Raw genomic sequence first — 10,428 nt, 5'->3', positions numbered from 1 at the left:
CAACATCCTCCCGAAGGGAGTCAGGCTGGACTGTCAGATAATGAAATTGCTGGCTTCTTTAAAAAGCTAAGAACCACTTTGTCTTCTTCCCATCAATTAACAATAATTTACAGACGAACCTAGGACTGTCTACCTCCCCGTTCAGACTCCATGTGGCTCCTTTTCTCATTTTCTATTGCCACTCTGTTGCTGCTAACTCTACTTAATAATTTGATAGAAATATGAAGCAATGGATAGTTAGGATTTTTTTCCCCTCTCGAGTTTGGCTGGGTGAGAGGCGGAGTTATACGTTGTAATATTGGTCTGACCCGCGGCAGATCCGGTGGAAAAGAATTCTGAATCTCTGCCGACCAAAAGGGGCTAGAACGAAAAGACGCTGATCTAGTGGGAGAGGAGGGCGGGGACCCAGAGGAAAGAGACACTCAGGGTTGGGGAAGTGTTAGGAGGGGAGGGTTAGCGTGGGAGGGAGGGACACTCTCAGAGCTGTGGGAGCGACGCAAGGAAGGATAAGGAAAGGGGAGTGAGAAGAAAGAGGGAGACTGAAGAGGGTGGGGAGAAGGCTTTCTAGAAAGGAGACAGGAGGAGAGAGTGGAAAAGGGATAGGGAGAGAAGCAGGAAGAGGAGAGTCAGAGTGACCTTAGAGGATGAGGCTTCTCTATTCCAGATACTTCTAAGATTGAAGACTGTTGGCTAGTGGGGAGACTCCGACTCCGGCAGCCAGTTGGGCAGAGGCAAAGTAAAATGGACAGTGAGAAACAGATGTTCCAGCCACCTCTCCAACGCCCAGAGGTCCCGAAGCTCTTTTCTGGCGAACTCCTTCCCCAGCTGGAGTCTCTGAGGCTGCTGGACCAAGGGAGCCCAGGGAGCGCCTGGAAGCTGCTCCTCGGAGATGCCCTCGCCTGAGCAGTAAGAACTTCTTGCTTGAGTCCCTGCATTCCCTCCACCTGAAACTCCCCAGGAGAGAGGGGTAGAAGACCCCAGGGGGAGGGGCGAGGGGGGATCCTAACGCAGCACTTTCTCCCCTCCCCCTCCCCCCCGCCGGGCGCGCAGGCATGGATCTGCTCAACCCGGGACAGGGCAACAACACCACCTTGTCCGAGGGTCCCTTCGGGACACGCGGCAACGCTACTGGCATCTCCGACGTGACCTTCAGCTACCAAGTGATCACCTCACTTCTGCTGGGCACGCTCATTTTCTGCGCGGTGCTGGGCAATGCGTGCGTGGTGGCCGCCATCGCCCTGGAGCGCTCCCTGCAGAATGTGGCCAACTATCTCATCGGCTCTTTGGCTGTCACCGACCTCATGGTGTCGGTGCTGGTGCTGCCCATGGCTGCGCTCTACCAGGTGCTCAACAAATGGACGCTGGGGCAGGTCACCTGTGACCTATTCATCGCCCTCGACGTGCTGTGTTGCACCTCATCCATCCTGCACCTGTGCGCCATTGCACTGGACAGGTACTGGGCCATCACGGACCCCATTGACTACGTGAACAAGAGGACGCCCCGGCGCGCCGCTGCGCTCATCTCGCTCACTTGGCTTATTGGCTTCCTTATCTCCATCCCGCCCATGCTGGGTTGGCGCACCCCCGAAGACCGCTCCGACCCCGACGCGTGCACGATTAGCAAGGACCACGGCTACACTATCTACTCCACCTTTGGCGCTTTCTACATCCCGCTGCTGCTCATGCTGGTTCTCTACGGGCGCATCTTCCGAGCTGCGCGCTTCCGCATCCGCAAAACAGTCAAGAAGGTGGAGAAGAAGGGAGCGGACACCCGCTTTGGGGTGTCGCCGGCCCCGCAGCCCAAGAAGAGCGTGAACGGCGATCCGGGGAGCAGAGAATGGAGGCAGGGTGTGGAGAACAAGGCAGTGGGGACTTTGTGCACCAACGGCGCGGTGAGGCAGGGTGAGGATGGCGCCGCCCTGGAGGTGATTGAAGTGCACAGGGTGGGCAACTCCAAAGAGCACCTGCCGCTGCCCAGCGAGGCGGGTACTATCCCTTGCACCCCCGCCTCCTTCGAGAAGAAGAATGAGCGCAACGCCGAGGCCAAGCGCAAGATGGCCCTGGCCCGGGAGAGGAAAACGGTGAAGACGTTGGGCATCATCATGGGCACATTCATCCTCTGCTGGCTGCCCTTTTTCATCGTGGCCCTGGTCCTGCCCTTCTGTGAGAGCAGCTGCCAGATGCCCACCCTGCTCGGAGCCATAATCAACTGGCTGGGGTACTCCAACTCTCTGCTCAACCCTGTCATTTACGCCTACTTCAACAAAGACTTCCAAAACGCGTTTAAGAAGATCATCAAGTGCAAATTCTGCCGCCGATGATGGTGGAGTAGTCGGCGAGTAGGCCCGCCCCATCCTCTCTTCCTCCTCCAGTCTTCTGGAATCAACACTTCTGATAGCTCGCTAATTTCCTCTGACCTTCTCCGCTGCTCGGGGTCCCCGCTTCCAGACCTCGTCCCTTCACTTCCGTCGCCCAATACCCTGCTCGGAGGGAGTGCGCTTTGTGCAAAGAGCCCCAGAGAGAGGTCTGGAGGGGGTGGGAAACTCCCCGCTCCGTGATAAGCGATCTTGGCTCAGCCTTTGGCCTCAGAATCAGTTCTGAACTCTGCACTTGCCTCCTCCCTCTTCCGCACCCCAAATCTTCGCGGCGGAAGTTTAAGCCTAAGCCATTCAAGGCAAAAAAAAAAAAAAAAAAAAAAAAAAAAATCTACACAGAAAAATAAACAGTACATGCAGCCGCCGCGCCCACTAACCGCTCCCACATGATCGCCCCACAGCTAGAACTTGGATTTAAGGTTCAGGAGTTTGCTTCATTCCCGATTTCCAAACCTGCCCCGCCATCCTACCCTAGAAACTCACTTTTCCTCCCCAGTTTCATGCCTAGGTTTGCTAGTCGGGAAAAGCTGGAAGGTCTGTTTTTCCCAGTGACTGTGGTTTCCCTGGGAATCCCCGCCCCCCGGTGTAGACTTGCAGAGTATCTCTTCCGCGCACAGCCCCTGCTCTGTCTTCCGGGACTCCAAACAAGTGGCCAGAAGCTGTCTCTTAGAGTGCACTTGTAAGTACAAGCAAAACTGGGCCAGTGGGGGAGAGCGAGGAGGGAGTGCGGAACGATTTTTATCCGTGCTTGCCTTGGCGTCAGCACTCACCAAAGAAACTGACAATCAGTGGAAAGGGAAAACAGACTTCGGTTTGTATAGGCTCCCCGCGCGTCTGCACGTTCCGGCGCCGCGACTTACCTACCGCGGGCTGTGCCGACCAACAAGGCGTACGTGCTCAGGCCTCCCGGCCGCTTACCAGCCCCGCGCCTCCGCAGCCAGCGGCTGTGCGGCTTGCGCTCCCGGCGCGCGCGCAAGAAAGTCTACCGAACTAAAGCCATTCCTCCGTTTACGCCGAGGGGCGCGCAGAAGGGCGGATAAACCACGGGGGTTGCCGAAGCCGGAGCTAGCTCCGGCGGGACAAGCGGGACCCGGGAAGCCAAAGAGGGTGGTGTCGGGCGTTTAAGAGGGAGGAGACGTCAGTGCGCGCGGCCCCGGCTGCAGGTGGCGCTCCTCGTGGAACCCGAAAGGGCAGTTTCATCCAAAGGATGCAGACTTTCCTCTTAGATACCCCTGTCCTTTCGGATAGAATATTTCTGTTAAGCGTGTCCTAACATTAAACGGGATTTGTTCTGTAGGAAGTCTAGCACACATAGTTACCAGGACTTTGCTTTCCAAATAGGAATTCCAGGCTTCCAATGAGATGGGTCCCGATAGGCTTTGTATGTGACCTCACAGGGAGTTACTTTAAATAATAGGGCCCCAAAGACTAGTTAGGGGTGCTCTCGCTGAGGAGTTCCTGAGACTCTTGTACAGGGTTATTATGTTTGCTCCTTGGCCTGATGTGAGCCACAGGTCTAAGACAAACCAGTTTCTTGCCATTTAAATATATGGAGCACTCCAAGCTTTCTCCCCCACAAAAGTTATTCTTTCAACCTTGCCACTTCTGCTGAGAAGCCAGTTAGAATCTTTACTGCCCCCAGAAGGGAAGTTATTTTGGTGCTCCTTTTGAATGTAAATTTCCATCCACAGGACTGGAATCAAGAGGTGTGTAAGTTAGATGTAGCCTCTAATTTTCTGATGACTAACGTTTGTGTTTTCCAGTAATTGCACAAAGTTATTGATTTTTCTCTTCTCTCCTTTCAACTGGACCTTTTGAATGATTGCGGTCGCTGTTTTGAGAACAGGGTTGCCAAAGTTGCCAATGGAATGTTCACTTGTGTTTAGGATTAAGAAGGTGAAAAGACAGCACTATCACTGAAGCCATTTTCTTGTTTGTCAACAGAACAAAGCCTCCGTTTGATATCTTTTTCTCTAACTGAAACTAAGAATAAGCATCATATCCAGTTAAGATATAGTAGAACTCTGGACAGTCAGTGGCTGGTTTGTTCATGCATATGTAATGCTGAATAAGGGACTAAGGTAGACTTCTTAAGTCCGAAAATTATTATTTGAAAATTTAATTTCTTTCTTTTTTTTCTTTTTCTTTCTTTCTTTTTTTTCTTACAATAATTTCAGTACACCTGTATGGAAAAAATGCACTTTTCTGTGTGTCTTCCTTAATTTTAGATTAAATTATATATGTAAAATAATTCTAGCTCAAAATTTGTTTATCCAACTTATGCCTTGGCCAGCAAGTGTTATATTCAAAGTCTTGAGTCTTCCATTTATTTGTGTCTCTTACAGAACTGTATGGGAATGGCTTTTGGACATTTATTCTTCCTACTTTGGAGGAATTACATGAAAATGAGGAAGGAGCATCCAATTGGGTATAATTGCCAAGGCAATAGAGAAATTTGGGGAATAAGTGCATAGCAGTCAGCAGCCCCTGATGCTTTTTATTTCTTTTAATTTTTGTATTAAGACAAAGTATATATATGTATCAAAATTGACATTCACTTTTCTCTGTGACAATAAAGGACTTCATTAATGGTAATGCTACAATAAACTGATATCAGTAACACATGCATCTTTATTTTAATCGGAATTACTGTCTACTTGTCTTTATTTGTATTATTTAAAAATTAAAGTTAAAAAATACAATCATCAGGGGAAGATTCTGTTATACAGATCAGGGATGTGACACGTAGGGAAATAATTTAGTTTTTAGTACTGAAACTCATTCTAAATGAATGATTTCTTTAAAAAAAAAAAATCCTGTCTCTGAAAAGAGAAGGTCACATCTCATCACTTAGCCATGAAACCATGAATTTTCCCTGACTGACACCTATGGTTAAGACTTAGACATCTTTCTAATTAATATGGACAGGGTTGAGGACATGCAGAAGAGAAATACAGCCTCTGATGAAAGCAACAAGAAACACAACCACATCTTGTGTTTTTAAAGCAGTGGATAGTCTGATGCCCCTCCTCTGTTTTCCCCACAACTTGTAGCTAGAAGAAAATCGCCTCCCCTGGTTTCAAGTAAAGCAAGTCATTGTTTTGGTGTTTGTCACTCAATTAAAAGTGGAGGGGCATTTTCCTTTCTGTCTGGGGCTCAGTTGGTAGTGGGATTCTGTATGGAAGATCTATTACTATGTTAAAATTAATTTTTATGCTCTCTTTTCCCTGGCTGGAATCATCAGCAATGCCTCTTGTTTCCCAGGTTGTGTTTGTTAATTCCACTGCTTTCTGGTATCAGAATGATGACTGCAGGGTATGCCCAGTACACCCCACAGGGAACACAGAGGTCGGGGCTGTTTTGGCCCCAGAAGAGAGCTCTCTGAAGCGGCAGGCAGCCTTGTACAGACAATGTATGTATATTCATGTTCTCCCAATAATGAAGAGTAAAGACAGGGGAATGGGGAGAAGAAAAGCTGTCTAGAATTTCTCATTTGAAAACTGTTAAATGTATGTGTCCCTCACCTTGAGTAAAATGATGCCTTTGGAAGAGTTGTCTTTTAGATTCTGGGATCTCCCTTCTTGGCCCTTGTTCTCTGCTCTGGCATCCATTCTTCCAACGGGAGAATGGTTTTTTGTTTTCTGCAGGCCTTCCCAAGTTTCTCTCAACACTCAAACTGAGAAGGAAAATAGTTATCATTCACTTCCAGTGTGTCTAACAAGCCTGGATAACAAATTAGGAGCCACTGTGTGTCAGGCTTCATTAAAGGATGTTGAAATATGGGTCTACAAATTAATATAAGATACTTTTGTCACCTTGAAGGAGTTTCCAACCCATTGGGGTGTATAAGAACAAGCTACGAAGGCTGAAGGAATACTAATGGTAGAATATTAGTATCATTCCACAGGACAAGTCACAAGAGTTTGGCTATGTAAGAATTCAGGGGACAAAGATTTCTGTGAGCTGGGGGTGGGTAGGAAAGTTTAGGTAGGGAACAGCTGCATAAAGCATCCAGGACTGAGCTGTGGACACATGGATGGGGGTGGTATGAAAAGGCAGACATACTTTATGAGATGCCAAAGACAACTTGATCCCTTCTTCTTGTCAAGTGGGGGCATGCGATGAAATTTCTGACTGCATTGATGAATGCTGGTAGCCTGGGTTGGTTGAGGAGGTGGAGCTCTTGGAAAAACATGCAGGTTCACGGCTTCCTATGTGTTGTATCAGAAAGGTCTGGGAAGAGAAAGAAAAGATGAACCTATAAAGTCAGAGAAATGGCAGTTGGGGTAACTAGATTAGAGGAAGAATGTTTTGACAGAGTAAGGGCACTTATGAATAGGGAGAGAACCATTAACTATTAATGACTATTAATAACTATTGACAAAAGACTAATAATAACTATTAATATCTATTGACAAAAGATTGATTGGGGGTAGGTACAAGACAGAATAATTCACACTTATGTAATGTTTAAGGCTTTGCCAAGTGATTTTCACACAATACACCGTTTAAATTTGGGGTAACAAATCCTTTCAGAAATGCCAATTAGAGCACCTCAGCCAAAGTAGAAGATTCGTGTAGCAACGGGTAGGTATAGAAGAGAGTTCTAGAGATCAAATGTGGGATCATTATAATTCCAGGTTAAAAAGTTCGAACTAGAGTTTTAGTCAGTGTAGATCACTAAGAATGAGGACAGAAGTGTTCCGTTTGGAGCTGATTTCAATGATGTGAATGAAACAATGAAGGCCTGACTGTGGGGTTCAGCAGGAGGAATGGAAGATGAGTTAGACATCAAAGAATGATCTGGCGGACCTGGTGTCTGGATGTGAGGAGGGAGGGAGTTGAAGATGCTGAAGAAACTTGGAGTTGGGGGCAAATGACAGAAAAGGGGAAATCAAGATTAAAACAATCTCCTCTGGGTCGTCGTCTTCTTTTTGTTTTGTTTTGTTTTTAGCTTAATCTGTAAATATAAAAAGGCTTTTGTTCTCTGCTAAGAGAATTTCCAGCCCAGATGGCAGGGGCCTTCTGGGAAAGTATTGATACATGTCACAGCATTTGAACAGTTTGTCATTTGGGAGAGTATGTGAGGAATGATCCTCAGAGAACAATGCTTGGATCAATACCCTGGTTGTTGATACACTTTTATTTTCTTTTTGTGGAACATGCTGTATTTTGGGGAGAGCCACAAATCCAAGGTACTACAGCAGGCTTTCAAGAAGGGTAACCCAACATACCATGATGGGCAGTATGGTAAGGACACAAGAAGCCCGGAAGACTGAGTCTGTCCAGTTGACCCAGTGGAGAGCAGAATAATCCACTTTCCTCTTTTTTTTTTTTTTTTGAAGATGTTATTTATTTGTTAGAGAGAGAGAGTACACAAGCAGGGGAAACAGCAGGCAGAGGGGGAGGCGGGTTTCCTGCTGAGCAAGGAGCTGGATGTGGGACTCTATCCCAGGACTCTGGGATCATGACCTATGCTGAAGGCTTAATGGATGCTTAATTGATTGAGCCACCCAGGTGTCCCAATCCACTTTCCTCTTCAAGTCCAGTTACCAAGAACCATGGCAGACCTGTTTGATCCTGAAACCAGATATTCCTAGAAAATCTAGATCCAGGAGGTTAGAGTATAAAGTGACTTACTTCTCTTTTCCATCTCACTGTGCTTTGTGGCAGTGGCAGGGATAGGGGAATGAGTTGGGTCCCCAGACACTTCAGTAAATGATCCAGTCATTTCTATGAGGCCTGTCTGTAACACTGCACAATTGTCCAGCTTTTGGCAAGTTCTGCAGGGCAGATTTCAAGGAGATGTCTTACACTGGCAATTGGTTGTTCCGATGTGTCTCCCTTGTATTCAAGTTTGAAGAAAGAAGGGGAAACAGGCTGGCTGGGAGGAGGAACAGGGACGGAGTAGACCATAGGACTCACCTATCTTACAGGTTGTATACCTGTGGAGATGGAGGAGGAAGTGTTTTGAAACTTGGATGAGAAGCGTTTTATGAAATCTAGTATGCTTCACTGTTTCTGGGAATAATTAGGGTGACGTTATGAGAAGCAGTAAGAGAGAAAGCAGTAGTGGAAGCTGATTGTAACTTGAACAGAACAGGAGAGACAGGACTCCAGTTGCAAATATTCACAATGTGTGTTCTTGCAAGCAGATGTTGCATTGTAAGGATTTGCAATGGAGAAGGGGCAGTTTCTGGGACAGCCTCTTGTTCAGGAATAGTGGGCAGATGATTCATTCATTCATTCAACTAATATTTCAGGACTACCGGGGCGCCTGGGTGGCTCAGTGGGTTAAAGCCTCTGCCTTCGGCTCAGGTCATGATCGCAGGGTCCTGGGATTGAGCCCCACATCGGGCTCTCTGCTCAGCAGGGAGTCTGCTTCCCCCCACTCCCGTCTGCCTCTCTGCCTACTTGTGATCTCTGTCTGTCAAATAAATAAATAAAATCTTAAAAAAAAAATATTTCAGGACTACCTGTGGGCCTGACACTGTTCTACGTACTTCAAAGACAACAGTGAACCAAGCAGATGAAGTGTCTGTGGTAGTAACCACAGTTACTGCCCTCCATGTGTGCACTTTTTTTTTTTTTTTTTTTTTTGCAATGTGACTTTTGGCTTCTCCTACAAAGGTCTGGAGGCTTTCTCGCTGGGCTGGCCTTTTGACTTGCTTTAACCAATAAAACATGCCAGATTGATGTGACCATGCAGCGTATGAGGCCTTGCACTTTTCCACATGCTCCTTCAGAATTCTGCACAACCACCAGGTAAACAAGCCTGGGCTCACTTGCTGGAGACCACCAGAAGAGTCATCCTAGCCAGGGCCATCATGGATGAGCCAGACCTCAAGTGACTCAGATGCTGACTACAGATGCAAAAGTGAGCACAGCTAACTCCAGAGAAGCCTCCCACCTTCATTTGTTACCAAATTGTCAAAGCACAGACTTGTGAACAAAATAGATAGTTGTTATTTTAAGGCACTAAAATTTGAAGGTCATTTGTCATGCTGAAAAGGCTAGCCAATACAGTCTCATGCCTTAAGAAGTTTACATTCCAGAGAAGGAAAGAGAAAAAATTAACAACCCCCCCCCCCACACACACACATACTGATATATCAGATGGTGATCAGCATTACGGGAAAAAAAGTATATGATATATGGCATGTCCTGAGATGGAGGGAAGTGTGTTCCTATTTTTTAAAGAATTTTATTTATTTATTTGACAGAGAATGAGCGAGTGCACAAGCAGGGGAGCGGCAGGCAGAGGGAGAGGGAGAAGCAGGCTCCCTACTGAGAAAGGAGTCCTAGGCAGGGCTCTATCCCAGGAACCTGGGATCGTGACCTGAGCTAAAGGCAGACACTTAACTGACTGAGCCACCCTGGCACCACTAGTGTTCCTATTTTTTATAGGATGCTCAAGGAAGGGCCCGCAGATAAAGTAACATTTAAGTAGACGTCTTGAAAAAGTTACCAGAGGTTGAGGGTTGGTGAAAATGAACACTTGAAGAAATAAATCTTAAATCTGATACAATTTACTATGAAATCTATAAAGGGTAAATTTCCAACAGGAAATAGCAGGAAATTGAAGATTTAAGGATTTGTGTGCTCAAATTCTAGAATTTTCTCAGTTCTTGACAGCAGACTCATTTAGGTTGAAAATATTTGTATTTAGCCTGTTAGGGGTGAGGTCATGGGAAGCCCTGAAAGGGGTCTTACTAGTGTCATATAGTCCTATAATCCCCAGACTCTGGCATATACTGTACATAGTGGAAACAAACAAACAAACAAAAGAATTAGCTTGGCAAGCCAAGTCACGCTGAATTTAACATCCTACTATGCTACCACTGACATCTTGCTATGTTGTATATTAGTTTTATTTTGAAAACAGATCTATTGAGATATAATTCACATTCTTTTCATTAACCCACTAAACCCACCAAGGGGTTTAGTGCATTCACAGAGTTGGGCAGCCATCACTGCAATCCATTTTAGAGGGTTTTTTAAAAATTTTTAAAAAAGATTTTATTTATTTACTTGACAGATAGAGATCACAAGT

At 46.4% G+C, this 10,428-nt stretch overlaps 1 protein-coding gene across 1 annotated transcript; it reads left to right on the top strand.

Moving 5' to 3' along the window:
* The first annotated feature begins 1,052 nt into the window (after positions 1-1,052).
* HTR1A (5-hydroxytryptamine receptor 1A) lies at positions 1,053-2,321 on the top strand. The gene has a single exon (XM_059416633.1). It carries the CDS (start codon positions 1,053-1,055, stop codon positions 2,319-2,321), a length of 1,269 nt encoding a protein of 422 aa, XP_059272616.1.
* Positions 2,322-10,428: the final 8,107 nt, after the last annotated feature.

This window comes from Mustela nigripes, chromosome 12 (genome assembly GCF_022355385.1).
Source record: "Mustela nigripes isolate SB6536 chromosome 12, MUSNIG.SB6536, whole genome shotgun sequence".
In the NCBI taxonomy this organism is placed as follows: Eukaryota; Metazoa; Chordata; class Mammalia; order Carnivora; family Mustelidae; genus Mustela; species Mustela nigripes.
The sequence above is the reverse complement of the archived record's forward strand: the minus strand, read 5'-3'. Positions and strand labels throughout refer to the sequence as shown.

Excerpts from the sequence above, each read along its gene's own strand:
- HTR1A (XM_059416633.1), top strand. The coding sequence starts at position 1,053 with ATGGATCTGCTCAACCCGGGACAGGGCAACAACACCACCTTGTCCGAG.